This window comes from Chinchilla lanigera, unplaced genomic scaffold (assembly GCF_000276665.1).
Source record: "Chinchilla lanigera isolate Chin_1 unplaced genomic scaffold, ChiLan1.0 scaffold00018, whole genome shotgun sequence".
In the NCBI taxonomy this organism is placed as follows: Eukaryota; Metazoa; Chordata; class Mammalia; order Rodentia; family Chinchillidae; genus Chinchilla; species Chinchilla lanigera.
Window position 1 is genome coordinate 28,619,762 of NW_004955419.1, and position 21,797 is coordinate 28,641,558.

The window sequence follows — 21,797 nt, forward strand, 5'->3', positions numbered from 1 at the left end:
TCAAACTTGCAATGATCCTCCTGCCTCAGTCTCCCAAGCGCTGGGCTTACAGGTGTATGCCACCATGCCCGGTTTTGATTTTTAAAAGGAGAAAATTATGGTAATTGACTTACAAAACCTCTCATTTAGCCAGCTTGGCTGAAATAGCTCAGCACTATGCTTCCTATAAAAGTTTTGTTTTATTTATTCTTTTTTTTTTTTAAGAATGAGACAAAGAAAGAACCAAGAGGCAAGTCACAATCTGAGCTGATGATGGCTCTGATTATAGCCAGTTCACTATATCCAGGCAGGAGAAGAAAAAGACAACTTTGCAAGGGATTACATACCCTAAAATAACAGAACAGAAATAGCAAGAGTTAAGAAGCAGGTCTGTGACAAGGTGCCCTTGAGGGTAGGGACTGTATGGAGTGATCAGCCTAAAGTCTGCATACATGGCAATGGCAATTTGTCAAACAAACCCTGTTGAAGATGGAGCACTGCTGCCTGTACCTCCTGATCATCAGTGTTGCTTGAGCACCGAAGAAGCGTAGCCCAGCCTTTGGGGTGCAGTTGTAAGGATGTAATGCAATTTCCACGATCTCGCTCACCAGGAACTTCAGGGGTTAAGACTTCAAGACTATTTCGTGGTGAAACTCCTGAAATACAAGAAAATGAAGATTTGAACAATAAATCCCATGCCTGGAGGAAAGTTCTTTATTTATTTAGATGTGGTGGCATAAGCCTGTAATCCCAGCACTGAGGATGCTGAGGTATGAGGATGCCACAAGTTTAAGGTCAGCCCAGGCTACATAGTGAGTTCAAGGCCAGCCTGAATTACAGAGCAAGACCCTGTCTCAAAAAACCAAAGCCAAGCAAACAAACCTCTGCCCCCCAAAACCTCCCAAACCGTAATTATGTGATATAGGAGTCTAAAAACAGTAACAATTCTTGTTTTTCTTGGTACCAGAAATCAAACTGAGGACCTTGCACTTGCCAGGTAGGTGCTTGTGCCGCTGAGCTATATCCCCGGCCCTAAAACAGTAACAGTTCTCATCTCAGAGGACTTATTGCTTGTAGGCCAGAGAAAGAGACACAAGAAGCCAGGGGAATTGCCTTTAGTAAATAAAAGAATCTGATTTATAATCCCAAAGGACAATAAAGATGCTCCTCTACTTTCAGTGGGGTTAAAAAACCATCATATATTGAAAATGCATTTAATACATCTAACCTATCAAATATCACAGCATAGTCACACAGTATACCATAGGACATTTGTTGTTTATTCTCATGATTGCATGGCTCAGCATCATGACATAGTATCATCCTGCATATTGGTAGCTTAGGAAAAGATCAAAATTCAAAGCACAGTTTTTACTCAGTGCATATCATTTTTGTATCACCATAAAATTGAAAAATCCAAAATTGAACCACTATAAGTTGGGGATTATCTGTACTATAAATAACAAATAGAGCTATAATTCTGGAGGTGAGAGAGGACACTGCACATAAAGTCAGATCAAAATAAAGGATGGGAGACATGTCAGTCATCTACCCTCCTGGTGACTACAGTGTCCTAGCATTTCCTTCTACCTGGCCCCCCCAATGAAAATGTCATTAGCAGTAAGTCACTGTTACTTAGAGGAGTGACATATTCCTTAGGTATGCAGACATTTCCACAGATATTGTAAGGAAGCAGCTTAGGAATTTAATATTTTCAAGCAGATGCATCATCTTATTTTAAAGATCCTCGTTACATTACATCATTAACAGAAACCCATGAAGCTCTAAATGACATTGCTACAACTATACTATAGGTAAATAATGTTTACACGTGATTGAATTTTTAAAATTTTAAAGTTAAAACAAACTCCTATTTTAAGAGTTAATTTTGAGAACTTCTAACAAAAGCAGAAAAGAAACATTCTAAATGGGTAAGCAGCTGTTTGCTATTTGTACTCTTTGGAGGTTCTGTGGGAGCTGACAAAAGGAAGAACCATGCAGGAGACAAGGTTGAAAAGGGATAGGGATGACTGGAGGATCAATTTCACTTGAACCAGAGCTACTTTGATTTTATTTGTGCTACATCACTGAGAATCCAGAGCAGATTTCATACCCAAAATAAGAGTTCTAATGCCGCTCTAAATATTGAAGTAGAGATGTCCCTATTTCTAAAAGGTGGTTCAAAGTAAAACAAAAAAAGATACTTGGCCAAAACTAATCAATCCAAAAAGAGAAATGTCATAAATGCAGTAAGAGCTTAGATTTGGGTTAATATGGAGAGACAGTGGTGGATTTGTATAGGTAGAAAATATTTTAATTAAGAGGCAGAAGGGATAGCAGAGCACTCAGTTCTGCCAGAATGACTGGGAGAAACTGGCAGATTCCAGGAGGGTCAAATTAGAGCTCACCTTATCTCACAGCTCCTTTGAGACTGTCAGGGAGTACACAGAACAGAAAATGGCAGAACAAAAGGTCTCCAGAGCAAAATATGAGGTGACTTTCAGAATCACCTGATAAATTAATTCCTTGTGTTTATATAGTACTTTCACATCCATTCTCAATTAATTTTCACAATAATCTTGATTAGAATCTACATTTCCTTACTTGAACAACATGTAGTATAAGAACCATTGTTGAACTCCTACCATCTTGTATGGTGAAACTCTGCATCGTTTCCAATGTCTTTTTTTTATTGTTACGGTCTTTGATTGATCAATCTTACATTCTTATGTCTGGTGTACGGAGCAACTTTGTTGAAGATAACAGTATGTAATGTAGCAACCATTGTTAATTCCTATCATTTTGTTTGAGGTCATGTATTGTTTTTGTTGTTTTTGTGTCGTTTTATGTTGTTTGTGTTTGATTTGATTTGTGTTGTTTGTTGTTTTGAGGTCATGTATCATTTTTGTTGTTTTTGTGTTGTTTTCTTTTTGTATTTTTTTTTAAATTTAAATAAAAAAAAAGAATCTACATTTTCTGTTTCCCCTCCAAACCAGACCAAACTAAGTTTGGCCCAGGTAAAAAAACCAAGGCTCAAATTCCATCAAAGATTTAAACACAAGTTGGAGAGCTTTTTGAAAATGATGACTGAGGGATAAGAAATAGCCTCATCTCTATTGGAGTTTATTTTTATGGATTAAAACCAAATTAAAAGAAAGCTATTTGATAGAATCTGTTATTGCAAGATTATAAAATCCAACTTTTCACCTACCTTCTCTTTGAGAGGCTCGTGACACATGTTTCTCTGAAGATGAATTAGAATCACTATGATGACAAGGTGAACCAGAAACTCTAGGACTTGATGAACTTGCTGAACTGGTCAAATCTTGAAGATACAGAATTGATAATAAATGTAAAATAACTCTGGTAATGTTTCCCAAATTTTTAATTATCTACTTGAACTATATTTTGAAAATTCACCCCAAGTATGGCCACAAAGAGCTCACATAAAACTAGGCTGTAACTCCAATGAAGGAGTCAGGATAGTTCTCTGAAATGTACTGTAGAAGCTATATGCCATTTCTAAATCCTTTATACCAAACACTTTTCTATGTGAAATACAAATAAGAAACCAAATAAGCATAGGAACGTCTTTAGTTTTCTATAATTTTGTACTAAAGCAGAGTAATAAAATGATAATGAAAGCTGAGCTGTTTATCTTGCTTAATGTAGAATAACAGTCCATCTGACTGAGAACATGAACAAATTCTTTAAAGCACAACAAAACTTCTACTGTAGTTCCTGAAATTATGTGATTACTATCTTTGAAATGTAATACAAAGCTTCACATTAAAATTTGTGGAAAAATCTGATTAATACTAGAGAGTCAAGTTTGGTGTATTACTTCAAACACAATCTCAGTTTTCATTATACATTTCCAGTAGCCCCATCCTTCTGTAGGGAATTCTTTTGTATTTTTTGTAGTACTGGGGATTAAACCTGGGGCCTTCATACTGAGTATCACCATGACTGGCTGGGAATTCTTATTAATCTAAATTCCTGTGAAATTATTTAGTATCCAATTATGCTGAGACGACTGAAAAGCTTCTTGGTTTCAAGGTCAACTGCACCTTCTAAATCACTATTTTTCACTAAGCTGAAGTTGGTTATCAATATTTAACTTAAAAAGGCAAATCTGTACCTAAAATGATTATGTTTGCAGATTTATAAAACCTTTTCCTTATAAGTAAGTTGGTAAAACTTGACTATCTCTTTTTAAAGTTTCATTAGGCAACTGCAGTACTTATATTTGCACTTTCTCAAAAAGATCTTCAGGAGCGGTCCTGTGCACGATGGAGAAACACTCCAATCATCTGAAGCTGCCTTTCAATAGCACTTCATGAACAGTCTGTATTCTTGCTAATAAAAGCAACATTATAATAACAGATATATATGTAGAACAACCATATCTTTCCCAAAGGTAGATGAAATATAATCATTTAAATCACATAATGTTTATAAACTACAGTACTTGAATTTTTCTGAGCCCCAGCTTCACTTAAGTCTAACGCAGTCAGCAATGGGAGAAGGGACAGGGATTTGGCAAGAGGGTGTTATAAGGTAAGGTGGCATCAGCTACCTGTATTTGGTCAGCTGGAAGTCTAGGTACATAGTACACAGTTATCACTAAAACTCCATAATTACCACAATTTTAAAGTTCTGCTGGGTTCCAGCAGGACTTTAGAAAACTGATACTATCTTGAACTATCACTAATTTCTGAGATGGCAATGATTCAGAAGCACTGATGAAAGATTCTCTGGCTAGCACAAAACTAAAAGAAAGAATTTTAAGAGCAGTTATTCTTCCTAGGCCATTTGTGATACAGAGGCACAAATACATGCCATGCCACAGATACGCATGGATCATTGGAAAAAAGCTTTTAGTGAGTTTTCTAATGAATGCCTTTTAGTCACGCACAGTGTGCACACCTGCAATCCCAGCTACTCAGGAAGCTGAGGCAGGGGACTCACAAATTCAAGGCCAGGCTGGGAAACTTAGTAAGGCCCTGTCTCAAAAAAAGGGCTGGGGATGTACAGTGGCCCTGGGTTTGGTCCTCAGTACTGCAAAAAGAAAAGAAAAAAAAGGAATGCCTTTTAATTCTCAATCCTTTTTACTGCTACCATTTTTGAAACAGCAACACATACTATCCCCAATGTCTCAGATTGTTTAGAAAACTCATTTTCTAATCAAAAAAAAAAAGCTTACCTGAACTTGATGTAGTTCTTCTTGCTCTCAAAATGGGATAGCTGCCTACTTCTAAAGATTTGGTTAAATCAAGATCATGCAAAATCAAGAGATATCCAGAGGACGTTGAGATCAACATTTTGGAACAATCTGGTGTTAATCTCATTCTCATGAGAAAACGTGTGTGAAAGAATTTCTTATGGGGACAACCATCTTCCGTACACCTACAGAAGAAATCAAATTAACAGAACCTAGTAATCAAAATATAGTCATTCAGTGACAGTTGAAATTATTTTTCCTTTCACAGCAGAATTTACAGCAATGTTTGTCTGTCTGATTATTTATTTTTGAGACAGGGAACTTCAAACTATTTTGTAGGGCAGGCTAGCCTTGAACTTGCGGTGATCCTCCTGCCTCAGTCTCCTGAGTGCTGGGATTAGCAATGTATATTTAGATTTATACACATACTTCACATTTTTTTTGCTTACTAGTTCTTCTTTCATCTTTGACTTTTCTTTTTAGACAAGCCTTTTTCTCCTGAAGTATACCTCAGAATTCTTTAAAGTAAAGCTGTGTTGAGATAAACTTTATCGCCTTTTATTTTTCTGAAATTTTATATTTCATTCCTTTTTAATAGAGGTTTAACTGAGCATACAACTTAGGGTTGATCATTTCTTTCTGAATATTGATAATATTTTACTGAGCTTTGGCTTCCATTATTAATAATTGTAAATCTGTATTAGTCTATCTGTTACTTTGGAGAATTTGTCTTTACTACCTCTTTTGACTGATATTCTGTCTTTAGAGTTTTGCAGTTTTGATATCTGTAAATTTGGATTTCTTTTTATCTTTTTTTTTTTTTTTTTTTTGCCTTTTTTGAGACAAGGTCTCCCGCTATGTAGTTCAGGATGACCCTGAGCTCACTTGTAGCCCAGGCTGGTCTTGAACTCAAGACCTGCTGCTCCTGCCTCAGCCTTCTGAGTGCTGGGATTACAGGCGTGCGCCACCATGCCCAGCTCCTTTTTTTTTGTAGCCCAGGCTGGTCTCGAACTCACAACAGTCCTCCTGCCTCAGCCTCCCGAGTGCTGGGATTATAGGCGCGTGCCACCATGCCCGGCCCACCTCCTTTTTGATATTCATTTGACTTTCTAAACCTTTTCTTTTTGGTACCAAGAGTCAAACTCAGGGACTCATGCTTGCCAGACAGGTGCTGCCCTACTGAGCTACATCCCTGGCCCATGACTTTCTAACTTTTAAGATTCATGGTATTTACGTATTCTGGAAAATTCTGTAATTATTTCTGTATTGCCTTTCACCCATTTTCTTTATTCTTTAGAATTCTAAATAGATATTTGATCATTCAAATTTGACTCTCCTTATCTCAAAATTGCTCTTTCATGTATTCTATCTCCTTATTTCTGTATGCTGTTACAGAAATGACTTTATTCTGAACTAATTTTATTTTCTTGCTACAGGAATTCTCTTTAAATGAAGGATTATTTAGTAAATTATAAGGCAATAAAATGCACTAATTTTAAATGTGTTCTACAATATCTGTATCTGTACCAGTTGACAACAGTAAAACTACCACCTACATCAAGATACTGAACAAAAATGTTACATATGAATACAACACAGTCTTTTAAAAAGTGAAATGCCTGTAATATCTTTATTTTTCCCTAATAAAAATGTTGCTCTCCATTTCTATGGCCTAAAGAGTTTCTATTATCTTTAATCTTTGTTTTATGTATATGAATGTTTTGGATTAGAGATTGATTTTTTTATTCAACTTGGATCTCTTGGATTAATTGGAAATGTAACTAGTTTGAGTAGTGTTCACCTGTGTCTCTGTCAATCTTTTATGCAAATTTTAACACTTCCTTGGTGTTTTTATTTTGTTAATTTTTTGTTTTTCACTTCTTTTCATTCCAGAAACTTGGAAAGTATATATTCTATTTTTGTTCACAATTCAATGACAAATTGACTTATGTGGACTGCTTTTTGGCACAGTAATTACTGGTTTTCCCAATTTGATATTTCAAATACATCCACCACTCCCTAACCAGTGCTTTGGAAATTTTCTCCTTGCTTTATCAGTATTAACTTTTTTTTGGAGACAGGGTCTCACTTTGTAGTTCAGGCTGGACCAGACTCACTATATAGCCTAGGCTGCGTCAAACTCGTGATGATCCTCCTGCCTCAGCCTCCTGAGTGCTGGAATTATACACATGTGCCACCATTCTTGGCTAGTATTAACATTATAAACTTGCTAGTTTTTTTTAAGGGAAATAATACTGTAACATTTTCCAATTTAGTCAAATTAACATTTAGAATGTATTTTACTGTACTTGTCCCGCCCAGTGACAAAGGACTTTTATCTAACATACATCTTTATCTATAATATTACACAGCAAAAATAAAATAGTATTTGCCCAATACATTGAATATTGGGCATGTACTTTGACAGTTTAAAACTACATAAACTGAAAATTTCAGAACTAGTTTACATTTTACATTTAGGTTTATTACCCTATGTGCAACAATTTTAGACTTCACACTTAACTAGTTTTAATAATTATTATCAAATCTTTCATACAATTGTGTCCCTACTCTTAAATTTTTTTATTGGCTACAATAAATCATCCAGCAAATTTTTCAGAGAAGGTTCTTTGTCGATATACTTTCTTAACTCTTTGGTATCTGAGAATGTCTTCTAGTTGCCTTCATACAGAAATATTTACTTGTATATGATTCTTGGTTCATGGTTATTTTCCTTTAAAACTCAGTATTTACTGTCTTCTGGCATTTAGAAATACAAGAGAAAAATCTGAGGTTGGCCTGAGTTTTGCCCTTTTGTAGATAACATGCTTTCTCTGCCTAGATACTTGCAAATTTTTTTCTTTATCCTTGAAATTTAAGTCTCTAGGATATACCTAGGTGTTGCATTCTTTTCATTAAATTTTTAAGGTTCCCTGCAAGGTTCTTCATTTGCAGGCCAACTCTGTTCAACTCTGTAAAGTTTTCTTTAATTAGTTCCTTAATTATTATTTCAATTTTACTTGCTTTGCTGTGTTTGAGGTATTCATACTATGCATACATTGTGTCTCCTGGACAGGTCCTCTACATCTCTATTTTTCTTCTTTTGTTCAATTTCTTTGGCCTCTTCCACTGCATTCTGTGAGAATTTCTTGCTTTGCATTTAATTCAGCTGTTTTATTTTTGATCAACTCCACTTACATGTTTCCTTTAACTCTGTGTGCTCAAACAGCATTTGCTTTGTAATTGAGCCCACACAGTTAATAACTCTTCTAAGATGTTTGACACTTTCTAGATCGTCTCTGGAGACTAGTACATCCATTTCAAGAGAGGCATTTTCTTGATTACTTAACTCTGTTTCTTTCTTCTGAACTTCGGAATTATGACTCTTTCAATGGGGTCCAAAAGTGGTTTTCTCAAGCATAAAGTGGGAGAACATCCTGGATATATTAGGGTGTTTTTCAAAATGTGCCTGTCTGGTCTCTCTTCCTCTCCCCCTCTCTCAGATTGGACCCAGGAGAAGGTGCTAAGCTACATCCCCAGCTCTTTATTTTTTGATTTTGACATCAGGTCTTGCTACATTATCCAAGTAGGCCTCAAACTTGCAGTTCCCCTGCCTCAGCCTGCTGAATTACAGGTCAGCACCTTCACTCCTGTAATTACAGGATTACAGGTCAGCACCTTCACTCCTGGCACCTTGTCTATGTTTGTTTCCTTTTTAAAAATCACGAACCATATCATATATACAGAAAACAAAATGCATGATTATTTATTTATTTATTTTGTCTTCTTTTGGTTTTGAAACAGTTGGCTTGAACTCATTTTGTAGCCCAGGCTGGCCTTGAACTCACAGCAATCCTTCTGTCTCAGCCTTCAAAAAAAATGTGTAGAGTTTAAAAAAAAGTGAACACTTGTGACTCATCACCCATGTTTAGAAGTAGAACAATATTAATACTTCAGATGCTTCCTTTCTTTCTCTCCTCTGTTGCATTCCAAGTTTGCTTCAAGCATTAAGGGTCTTTTTTTTTTGGTGGTGGTGGCAGTGGTAGTGGAGAGCGAATCCCAGGCCTTCCCACTGAGTTACATCCCCAGCTCTTTAGAGACAAGGTCCACTAAATTGCCAAGCTGCCTGGGTTGGGATGGAACTTGTGTGATCCTCCTGCTTCAGCCTCTCAGAGTGCTGGGATCACAGGTACATGCTTCCAGCATGGATAGCTTTTTAAAAAGTTTTCTTCTGCTTATGTTGTCTCTGTTTATTCCAAAAATCTTTCCACTGTGTCTCTGTATTAACAGTTTTTCTCAAATGTCTGTCTTTGGCTGCCTATTCATTTAAGTGTTCATTTAAGACTGGGAAACTAAAGCTGACTGGAAACTCTAAGGGCAAAGTAGGGTAAATCTTTTTTTTTTTTTTTTTTTTTTCTTGAGATAGGGTCATACTGTGTAGTCCAGGTTGGCCTTGAATTTACTATGTAGCCCAGGCTTGTCTTGAACTCCTGGTGATTCTCCTCCCTCAGCCTCCTCAGTGGTGAGATTACAGGCATGTACCACCATTTTTAGTGGAATTCCAGTTTATGCCTGTTCCTTTAAAATCTGCTTATTATAGTTTTGGGGTTTTTTTTTTTGGTACCGGGAATCGAACTCAGGGCCTCGCGCTTGCTGCGCAGGTGCTGCACCGCTAAGCTATATCCCCAGCCCCGCTTATTATCATTTTTGAGTCTTCTCATAGATAAACTTTATTTAGGTCTTCAGTGATATAAATGAAATTTTACAAATTTTCTTCTTAAAGGTTACACATCTTCTATTGTAATTTATTTCTATGTACTAGATTTTGATTATGAAAAATTATATACTATAAAACATTTAAATTGTGATCTAATCACAATAAGAGGAACACATTTTTGTCTTATCTAATTTCTAACAATCTTTCTTTAATTTTTAACAAGGAATTGTATGTATTTATGGGACATAAAATGATTTTTTTTGTGTGGTCCTAGGATGAACCTGAAACCTTGCATAGGTTAAACATGTGATCTGCCACTGGGCTACAACCCCAGCCCACATGTTATATACATATACATTGTTGTGCTAATTAACATATGCATCACCATATTTGTGATAAAACACTTAAAATCTACTCTTAGAAATTTTCAAGTATACAATGCATTGTTATTAACTGTGGTCACCATGTTGTATAGTATCAATCTCTTGGACTTATTCTTCTTGTCTGACATGTTGTATCCTCTGACCTCTCCACATCTATCTTCATTGTCTCTGCATCTGTCTCTGCTTCTATGAGTGTGATTTATTTATTTATTTATTTATTTTTGTTTTTTTTTCCAGTACCAGGAATCAAACTCATGACCTCGTGCTTGCCAGGCAGGTGCTGTGCCACTGAGCTAAATCCCCCGTCCCGAGGGTGACTTATTTAGATTCCACATAAAAGCAGTATTTGTCATTCTGTGCCTGTTTTATTTCATTTAACATAAAGTCTCCCTGGTCCATCTGTACTGTTCCAAATGATAACATTTCATCCTTTTTAAAGGCTGAATAGTTTTCCCGTGTGTGTATGTATGACATTTAAAAAATACATTCATTTACTGATGGACATTTTGGTTGATTCTGTATCTTGGCTACTGTATGCTGCATTGAACACAGAAATATATCCTGTTTTAATTTTGTTTGAATATATATCCACTAGAGGAATTGCTGGGTTATATGGTTGTTCTATTTTAAGATTTTTAAGGAACCTCTACACTGTTTTCCATAACTTATATCTAAGAGTCTTGGTTAAGTTTTACTCTTATAATTTCTCTAAAGAATTTCTAGGATTTTTATATAGACAAAGATTGGAAAACTATGGCCTATGGTTCAAATTTGGCCCACTAGCCTGTGTTTATACAGGAAGTTTATATGAACACAGCTATATCCATCCATGTATTATTTACATATGACTACTCAGAGTCCATATAATACACAAAGCCTAAAATATTTACTATGTGGTCCTTTACAGAAAGTTTGCCAATCTCTGTTAGCAAGAATGTGGAGAAACTAGAACTCTCATTACTAAAAACAACATGGCTGGTAGACATGTAAAATAAAGGCCACTGACAGTTATATACTCATACAGTCTGTGAGTGACATTAAATTTCACATATATTTTTTTTCCTTTTCCTACACTAGGGAATCTACCCATGACAATAAGGACAATAACATTAACAGTGGCCATATTCTCCTTCCTCCAGAGAACATTTTTAAATGTTCATCATTAAAAATGTACTGAAGGTTCTTGTACGCTTTTTTTTTTCTTGTATATTTTTGATGAGTTGTCTATTTCTGTTTAATGGTCTGTCTTTTTAACAGCTTTACTGAGGGATAATTTATACACCATAAGATTTACTCATTTTTAAGTGTACAATTAAATGATTTTTAGTAAATTTACTACATTGTACAATCAATATAATCCAGGTTTAGAACATTTTTATCATCCTAATAAGATTTTTTCTGACCATCAGCAATCACTGCCTGTTCCCATTCCTAGCCCCAGGCAGCCACTTGTATACTTCGTCGCTATAGACTTACCTATTCTGGAATTTCATATAAATAGAATCAAACTTTAAGTAGTCTTTAGCAACTTTGCTTTTTTACTTTGCATAATTTTTAAAGGCTTCCCATGTTGCAGTATACATCAATACTTTGTTCATTTCCATTCCCAAATAGTATTGTTGTAAAGCTATATCCCGCTTTCTTTATCTGTTCACCTCTGAATGGACATTTGGAATAATTTCATTTCTTCTTGGGTTATAATGAATAATGATACTATAAACATTCATATGCAAATCTTTGTTTAGACATATGTACTCAGTTCTCTTGCACTGATGTAGCTAGCACAACTACTGTATCATATGGTAAATCTATTTTAAAATTTTACAAAACTGTCAAACTGTTTTCTAAAATGGCCATAACATGCTATGCTCTCACTGGCAATGCAGATTCTAGGAATTAAAGTTACATTTTCTCCACATTCTTGCTAATACTTGTACTGTCCTCCAGCCCGTGAACATATAATGTCCTTCCATTCATTTACAACTTCTCATGTTCCTTTTCAGCAATGCTTTATAGTTTTCAGTGTACAAATCATGCATGCACTTTTTGCGGGGTGGTGGTGCTGGCTGTAATGGGGATCAGATCCAGGACCTCATTAATCTTCGGCAAATCTTCTAACTGTCCAAATGTGTACTTTATTCTTTTTATTCTTTATTTTGAATGGAACTGTTTTCTTAGTTTCTTGATTGCTCATTCCTCATAAGTAGAAATTACTTCTAGGATTTTTTGTGGATTTCTTACAGGATCAAATCTGCTTATGGACTTTTTTCCTTTCTAATTTGGATGTTTACTTTTCCCTTTCCCTTTCCTTTCCTTTCCTTTTTTGCATTTCAATAATGTTATTGAAAGGGGTATCTCTTAGCTCCAAATATAATGGTAGTTGGTTAGGTTATCTCTGACAACTCAAATTAATACTGGTATTTATTGAAATATACCAGCTTTTTGGTAAAACTGCAGCTATCCAAAAAACATAGCTTACAAAAAGCTAAAGGTAGAATATACCGTGGTTCTTTGGTTTATTTTTCTTTTTTTTCTTTTTTTTTTTTTTTTGGTTTTTCTCTGGTACCGGGAACCGAACTCACGACCTTGCGCTTGCCAGGCAGGTGCTTTTGCCGCTGAGCCTTCTTTGGTTTATTTTTCAATGTTTATTTGTAACACGAGGTGAAAACTGGTTATATCCATTCTGGATAAAGTCAGGTTTCATGCTGCACTGAGTAACTTTACAACACTAACAATATATGTACATCTTACACTCATTGGCTCACATGGAGAATTCCAAACACTAACTCAGTGATCTCATAATTATGGAGGTGCCTACTTACTTAAGACACAGTATAGAAATTTGTGAAAGTATATTCTATTCTTTAAAAAAACAAACAAACTAGAAGCAATGGCAGTTTTATAGAAACAGTCCATAGTAAAACCTTCTGGAGTGTTTTATCTCGCGAGAAGTTAGGATAAAGCAAGTTTTCAGAGTGATGATTGAGTTATTATGTAACATAATAAAACATGTTTTTTTAATGGAACTACACTGAGGAAGTAGATTTCTGTAAAGAAATTTTTATCATCAATACAAACATCACCTGTTTTTTAGAAGAAATATTAAAGATAGCTCAATGACTATGCCAAACTTAGGAGGTCTATATTTTGGCTTAATAGAAAAATATCTTTAAATTTAAATGTAATTCCCATATAGCAATAACATTCTCATCTCTGAATTATCTATTACTTACATTATGGGTGCCAAGAAACCATTACACTATCTAGCATTTAACCCTTGTTATGCCTTAAAAAAATGCATGTATGAAATGTTGGTTTTGAATTTGAACTCAAAAGCCTCAGAATTTAAAATTTAACATTTAAATTAAGGAGGTTAAATTAAGTAGTTTTCAATATCACCTAAATATATTGATCCAATACAGAAAGCTAGATTAATGTTAGAAATGAAGATTCACAGTTCACCTTCTTAGATTTGTGTGAAGTATTTCACATTTATGACTTTAGCTTGACAGATGAATTCAAATCTAAACAATCCTACTACAGCATTGTATTAATTAGGCAGTTTTCCCAAGTTGGAAAACATCATACTAATCTAGTTGTGATGTTTTGAGGCTTACTCACTTACGTCCATTATGACATTATGGAATCCACAGTCCAGAGTTGTGGAAAAAGATTTCAAAGAAATTTTTTTGTTGCTTCAATAATACTATTTATGTAAAGAACAAAAAAATCCCAACTTATTAAAAGTTTGTCTGAATACTATTACCTGTTAAAAGTAAATTTTTCATACCTAAGTTTCATAATCATATGCAGATCTGTTAAATGTTAACATTTAGTTTTGAGTAGGGAAAGATAAATCATTACTGTAAGCTAATAAATTTAGATGCCAAGAACATAAAGAATATATGCAGTCACTGAATTTACATTTTTAAAATGAACATAATTACTTTCTAGTATTTCAACTGCAGTAGCCATATGCTGAGACGTATTGCCATTTATCTTGGAATGTTTCTGAAGACATTCTACTCCTTCTGTTAACTCTACATACTTTTGTGCTTGGATCTCCAATGCAATGATAGGTAGGGCCAACACAGAAGGTTTTGCTTTAGAAAATATGATCCCGCAGTGACATTCCTGAAGCTCAGGTTCTAGTCTTTCAAAATTTAGGCTATCTTTCCTTTCAAATGGCAAGTTCTCTTGATTAAGAGACTGTAGAAGAGCTGTAGAAATTGAAAGGCAATGGTAGCATTGACTTTGTAACATACCTTCTCCAATAAAATCTTCTATTCTCATCAAGTCTGAAACCATGAACCTATACTGACTTACTTGGATCAAGTCATTTGTCAACGGGACATTTCTTTCCTCTTCTACAGATTTTACAGCCAATAAAAGCAGCTCAGTCCAACACACCCAAGGGGAGCTGTACCTTCATTTCAGACAGCAATCTGTCCAGTAAATTCACTGCTAGAGAAAATGTCTCTGTATCAAAGCCAAAGAACTGAGTTAGACTAAGAAGATCTTTTACTGCAAAGTCCCTTAGTCTTGCAGTCATTCTGAGGACATTATCAAGAGCAGATTCAATTAATCTCAAATCGCAGACCTTTGGCTGACATGAAGCCTCCTGTTCCAACAGGGTATTCAGCTGGTATAGCAGTTTCTGGGAGCCAGTTGTTGTTAGTACTTCGATCATCTTGGTTGACTGTGGTTCCTCAGAATGACCACCCCACGCCTACAAGGCAAGGGTACTTGAGGGTGGGAGGGGAGAGGCCCAGGAAAGGAGAACTGTCCTGAGTGGAGGTTCCTACAGCACCAGCGAGACTACACTGCCCTCCTCCCAGCCAGACTGAAGCGCTCCTTCTCCCTGTGTCTCTGTGTCTGTCTCCCTCCCTTCCTCTCTCTGTCTCTCTTCATTGCACCTCTACAGCAGTGTTGTACATCTAGTATAATATTAAATAAAACCGGCGAGAGCTTTATTCCCAGTCTTAGAAGGAATATATTACTCTTTCAAGATAAGTATGATTTTACTTCTAGATTTTCTTTTTTCTCTGTTTGTCTCTCTTTCTAGATGGTGTCTCTCTAAATTGCCAGCTGGGCTCAGACTTGGGATCCTCCTGCTTCAACCTCCTAAAACGCTGGGATGTGTGCCATCACAACCAGCTCAATTAAGTTCTTCCTATTCTTAGGTTTATAACAAGTGGTTGCTGATTTTGTCAAGTGCATTTCTGTCTTAAGATAATCATATGGGTTTTTGTTGTTGTCATTACTGGGAATCAAACTCATGATCTTGCTCTTGCTAGGCAGGAACTGTGCCCCTAAGCTAGATCCTCGGCCCAATCACATGTTTTCTTAAAGTCTTTATGAATAATATGTTATACTAATTGATTCTTGGATGTTAAACCAACCCTGCAGTCCTAGAATAAATTCAACTTGGTTATGACATATAATCCTTTATGTATGTTGCTAGATATGATTTACTAGTATTTTTTTTTTAAAGATTACTGTATATTTTTTCAGGGATAAGGGCCAACAGTTTTCTATTATGATGTTTGTCTGGTTTTGGGGTCAAGGTAATACTAGTCTCAAAGAACTGAGCTGAGTAGTGTTCTCACCTCTTCTATTTTCTGGAATAGTTTGTGAAGGATTTTTATTATTTATGTAAATGATTAATACAGTTCACTAGTGAAGCCATTGGGCCCCAGCTTTTTCACTGTGAAATGAATTTTGAATTACTAATTCAATTTCTTTAATTGCTATAGGTTTGTATACCTATAGATTTTATATATATTCTTGACTCAGTTTCAGTAATTTGTGACTCTCCAGGCATTTAAATTGTCTAATTAATTGCCATACAATTCTTCATACTATTCCTTTATAGTCCTTGTAATTTCTCATCCCTTTTGTTTGTTTTTTAAAATTTATTTATTTATTTACTTTTGGTACTGGGAATTGAACACAGGACCTTGTGTTTGCCAGGCAGGTGCTGTTCTACTGAGCTACGTCACCAGCCCCTCTTTTTGTTTTTAATTATGACTGAATATTGAATTATATTCCTCAATTGAAACAATCAAATGGTTTATCCATTTTATGTTTAATGTAGTTAATTATATTAAAAGAATTTCTATTTCTAAAATAGCTTTCCATTTCTAGAATAACATCAAGGTGATTGTGATACTGATTATTATCTTGAGGATTTAATTTCCTTTTATTTAGAATATTGGCATCTACATTCATATTACAGGTTAGATTTTTATTTTTGTTTTCTAATATCACCTTTGTTAAATTTGGGTATCCAGGTAATACTAGCTTCATATCTGAGGTAAGAATTCCCTTTCACTGGAATCTAACCAGTTTAATAACATTTTAATGTTATTTGCAATATTTGTTTTTTTTTTTTTTTTTTTTTTTGAGACAGGGTCTCACTGTATTTGCAATATTTGGTAGAAGTTACTTGTAAAACTGATAGGGCTGCTCTTTTATTAGTTGATACGTTTTAAATGATTTTTTTTCATTCTTCAATGTCTACAGCAGAAGTGGTGTTCAAAATACTTAAATAACCACTATTTTGTATCAGCACTGGCCAGTCACAATAAATATGGATGGCATGCAGGAACAGAGTCTTGGAACTGCACTACAGTTTAAGGGAGATTCAGCTACTAGAACTTGGGAAGATCTTGTTTATTTATTTATTCATTTTTTCTTTTTTTGGTTTTTCTCCGGTACCGGGAACCGAACTCACGACCTTGCGCTTGCCAGGCAGGCGCTTTGCCGCTGAGCTAAATCCCCAGCCCTAACTTGGGAAGATCTTGAGGAAGGAATCTCTAAAAGAGGGGTCTGGATAGTGAGAGGGATCAGAGGATGATTCAGGGCAGTGACTATCAGGTGGTATGGAAAAGTTTAAGCTTTTAACTACTTCAGCTGAACCAATGTATAATGGTTAAACATCAGTCCTGCTAAGCAGGTCTATTTATTCTTTGGTCAGTTTTGTGAAAGTGTATGAAAAAAAGATGTGAAGTACAGTATATTGGCATAGAGCTGGTCTTAGTTTATATTTTTCATGTCTCTTTTTTATGCTTCTTTCTCTTGATAAATCTTATCAGAGAATAGCTTATGCAATTATCTTTTTTAAAGGCCACATTTAAAAAAATTCTCTTTATTATAATTTCATTAATTTTGCACTTTCATGTTTATAATTTCTACATATCTACTTTCATTGATTTTTTTTCGGGGGGGGGGTACCAGGAATTGAATTCATGACCTCAGGCTTTTCATTGAATTACAGTCTTAGTTTTCTTCTTGGTTTTTTTTCGCAAGCTCATCAATTTTCAGTCTAATTATTTCACTATGATTTCTACTTTGATACAAAAATAACTTAGGAGATAAATTTATAAGTTTCTGAACATGGGAATTTGTATTTGCAGTATTTACCTGTGCTAACTAAACTGCTCTAAATTTAAAAAAAAATGGTTTGTGTGATAACATTTCTTTAACATCATTGAGATCTATTTTGTAGGCTAATACATGCTTACTTTTTGTATCTGTTTTAAGTCTGCTTCAGAGGATATATTCACTACTTGTTGGAAGCAGAATTCTAAATATGTATAATACATCAAGTTATTAATAGCATCGCTTCTCGGCCTTTTGGCTAAGATCAAGTGAAGTTATTAATAGTATTTAAATCTTCAACAGCGTTACTCATTTTTTGTCAATATTATCTATTAGTAAATGAGAGGATGGTATTAATATTATCAACTGAGATGGGGATTTCTTACTTTTTTCATGGAATTCTGTCCACTTTTGCTTTCTTTTGGTTTTAGACTGTTTTTAGATTGCATATAAGAATTACATTCTAGTGAAAGGAGCCCTTTAATATAGTATCTTTTTACTAATAATAAATGTTGTAGTCTTAAACTTTTGTCTTCTATTAGTATGACTACAACTGTTTTCTCTGATGTATATTATCTGCTTCTCCCACCCCCAATTCTTTTACTTTCAACTTTACTTGTTTCGTATGTTTAGGTGTTCCTTACAAAAAAACATAAAGTGCTGGGCATGGTGGTGCATGCCTATAATCCCAGCACTCGGGACACTGAGGCAGGAGAATCATTGTCAGTTCGAGACCAGCCTGGGCTATAAAGTGAACTCAAGGCCAGCCTGAACTGCATAATGAGACCCTGTCTCAAAAAGACCAAAAAAACTCATAAAGTTTGGTTTTATTTTCTAATTCAATCTAACACTATCTTTTAACTGGCTAGTTTAGTGCATTTACTACAATTACTGATATTTGGATTGATGACTTATACTGGTTACACAACTACCATATTTTTGTGTTTCCTTGTTTTTTAAGTGATTCCTCCTTTCTTTTTTACTTCTACTGGATTGATTATGTTTTATTAGCTTTTTATCCTTTTACTAATTTGGAAGCTATCATTTATATTCCTACTCAAATTTTCTTTCTAAACTAAACATATTTGTATCTAAATTTTAACAGGTAGCTGGGTATGGTGACACACACCTGTAACCCCAGTACTTGGGCGGCTGAGGCAGAACTGCCCTGAGTTTGAGGCCAGCCAGGGCTACATGATGAGTTCAAGGCCAACCTGAAATACATAGCAAGACCCTGTCTCAAAATACAAAATAAAACAACAAATATATATATGTATATATAAATAATAAATATTAATAGGTATACAGTATTTGTCTAAAGATAATGGCTCTACCCTCCACTCAAACAATATGTGTGGCTAGAAATCTTTAAGAAAATTCCCATTTGCATATGACTTCTAAAAAGAGTATTTCAATTATTTTAGCATAGTTAGAAACAGGCATATTTAATTATTTCTCAAATTTCAACTCTTCAAATAATCGGTTTCTCTATAAGGAAATTAAATGACAACTGAGGCATAACTGGCATTTTACGTGGGACACCTGGTCTACTATACAAGCTGTCCTGTGTAAGCAGAATATTTAGAAACTATGGTCCCTGTCAACTAAATGTTAGTAGATATCCTCCTCTCTTTCCCCAGTTACAGCTGCCTCACACATCATTTCCAAAATATCCCCTTTGAGATCAGTAACAATCCAAATGAGCATGACTCTTTTAAGCATAAAAATAAATACAAAAATTATGAAATAAGTAGATTTGGAACTAAACGACCAGAGTAAGATATATTTTAGTTTATAAAGGAAATAGTAAAAATACTTTTCCTTAAACTCAGGAAACTAATTTTATAAAACAGTTTTCATCATTAGCTATACTACTTAGTCTTCTTTCTATGTACCTTTCTCTTATTAATTAATTAGTTATTGGGGATGAACCCGGGGCCTCAGGCATGTCAGACAAGTGCTGTATCACAGAGCTGTACCCTCAACTCCCAAATTTTTGTTGCAGTATATGACTAAGTGTGAGTAACAAAAGAGGGAATCACCTTTTGATTGTCTTTCCTAAAGCCACCTTATTTTTCTTGAGGCTAGAACAGAACATTGAATTTGTTCACCATCTTTTAAAAAATGTTTTTATTATTAATCCTAACATAGTCTGCTATTCACAAACCTGTTAGTGTCCCAAATAATGACATTTCCATCAAATCCTGATGTTACTAATAGTCTTGTATTAGTATCATATTCGATGTTCTTCACCCAGCTAGTGTGACCATGTAAAGTGCATACTTTGGTGTTCAATTTTCTCAGATCCCACAGTGCTATTGTAGTGTCATCAGAGCAGGTAGCGAACAGCCGGTTATCGAGAAATCTACAAAAGCAGAAAAGAAAAACTGATTTGTTCAATCTCTTTTAAAAAATAGATTTGAGAAACAATGTCTGCACTACCTAGCCAAGAAAGAAGAAAAAGAAGGGACTACAAACTTATTGTATGAACCCAGTGATTCTGATATAACAATGAATAGTAAGTACAATTCATATAATCACAGGGAGGTCAAGCTACTACGATTTAATGAAAGCTAGATTTTCATTTGATACCTTTCCTTTAAATTATTGATTTTTATTTGGAAATAGGAATATGTATTTTAAAGGTAGCAACAGAGGATAAGAAAAGAATTTTAGAGTTTGTTTAGGAAATAAAAATTGTGAGAGGAATTTAATGCAAAAAAAAGATTTGAAAGACTTGCTTGGTTAAGGAGGAGATGTTAGCATAAAGGGTTCTAAATAATGAGAAATATTTGCTTAGCTACCAGTTATAGCTCTTTCTACTCAGAACACATTTACATACGGACATTGTTATTTAAACTGTCATAATTTTTAATCTATCAGTTCAAATAATCTCACTTAGCAACATTTTATTAGGACCATTCAAGACAGACTTAATTAAAACACTCTGTAATTCAGGCTTTTTATCATTTTGATAAAACTCTCAGACCTTAGAGAGAATATATTTTATAAAAATATTTAAAGGAGCACTATGTGTGGTGGTGCATGCCTGCAATCCCAGCACTTGCGAGGCTGAGGCAGGAGGATCACTGTGAGTTTGAGGCTAGCCTAAGCTACATATTGAGTTCAGGGCCAGCCTGGACTGAACAGTGAGACTTTGTCTCAGATAGATAGATGATAGACAGACAGACAGACAGACAGACAGACAGGAACATAGATAACAAATTTACCACTCATACCTGAATTTCTATTTAACATCAGGATAGTTTCTCTAACATATGTTACCATATTTAATTTACTAATCTCTGCTGAAGTTTCTTATAAGACAAAATCACATATACTTCTTGTTAGAAATCAACTTCTTTTTTTTTATTTTTTATTTGTTTTCCAGTACCAGGAACTGAACTCACAACCTTGCACTTGCCAGGCAGGCGCTGTGCAGCCGAGCTAAATCCCCAGCCCCAGAAATCAACTTCAATATCCACAAACATCATCATGACCTTCAAGAAACTTATCATGGCTTTAAAAATTCCAGGCTCAAGCTGGGCATGATAGCGCATGCCTATAATCTCAGTATTTGGGAGGCTGAGGCAGGAGGATTGCTGCGAGTTCAAGGCCAGCCTGGGCTACATAGTTAGTTCAAGCAAGCCTGAACTACATAAGACCCTGTCTCAAAAAAACAAAACACACAAAAAACTAAAATTCCAGGTTCACTTTTCTCCTACCTCTTCATCTGGCTAAATCTTGCTTTCTTTTTAATACTCAAATTATGATATTTTCCAAGAAGACTTCTTCTTCTATCCAGCCTACAGTAGGTCTACCAATTCTAACTACAAAGGCACACTGTACTTCTATCAAAATACTTAATACTATAGTATAAGGAATAACTATAGAAGGCTATAAATTCCTTGATGGCAGAGGGAACCTCTCTAATTAGTTCTTGGTTATATCTGCAGTACTCAACACATACAGTGCTTGGTACACATGCATTCCACTAATATTTATTAAGTGAAGGAATGAGAGGAATTCATTACCTAGTGGAAGACATTACAAATATATAATTACATAAAATAATTGTGTGGAATAAGCAAAGGAAAAGGAGTGATTAGGA

At 35.0% G+C, this 21,797-nt stretch overlaps 1 protein-coding gene and 1 pseudogene across 1 annotated transcript in view; both read right to left on the reverse strand.

Moving 5' to 3' along the window:
* Positions 1–21,797, reverse strand: part of Dcaf10 (DDB1 and CUL4 associated factor 10) — a gene marked incomplete in the record, with an annotated part of 54,305 nt that overhangs the window by 2,591 nt on the left and 29,917 nt on the right. Inside the window, 4 exon segments of the mRNA XM_005382862.2 lie at positions 490–635; positions 3,191–3,304; positions 5,186–5,388; positions 19,854–20,051. Coding sequence (XP_005382919.2) covers positions 490–635; positions 3,191–3,304; positions 5,186–5,388; positions 19,854–20,051 — 661 coding nt within the window.
* On the reverse strand, positions 5,303–17,491 carry LOC106148294 (annotated as a pseudogene).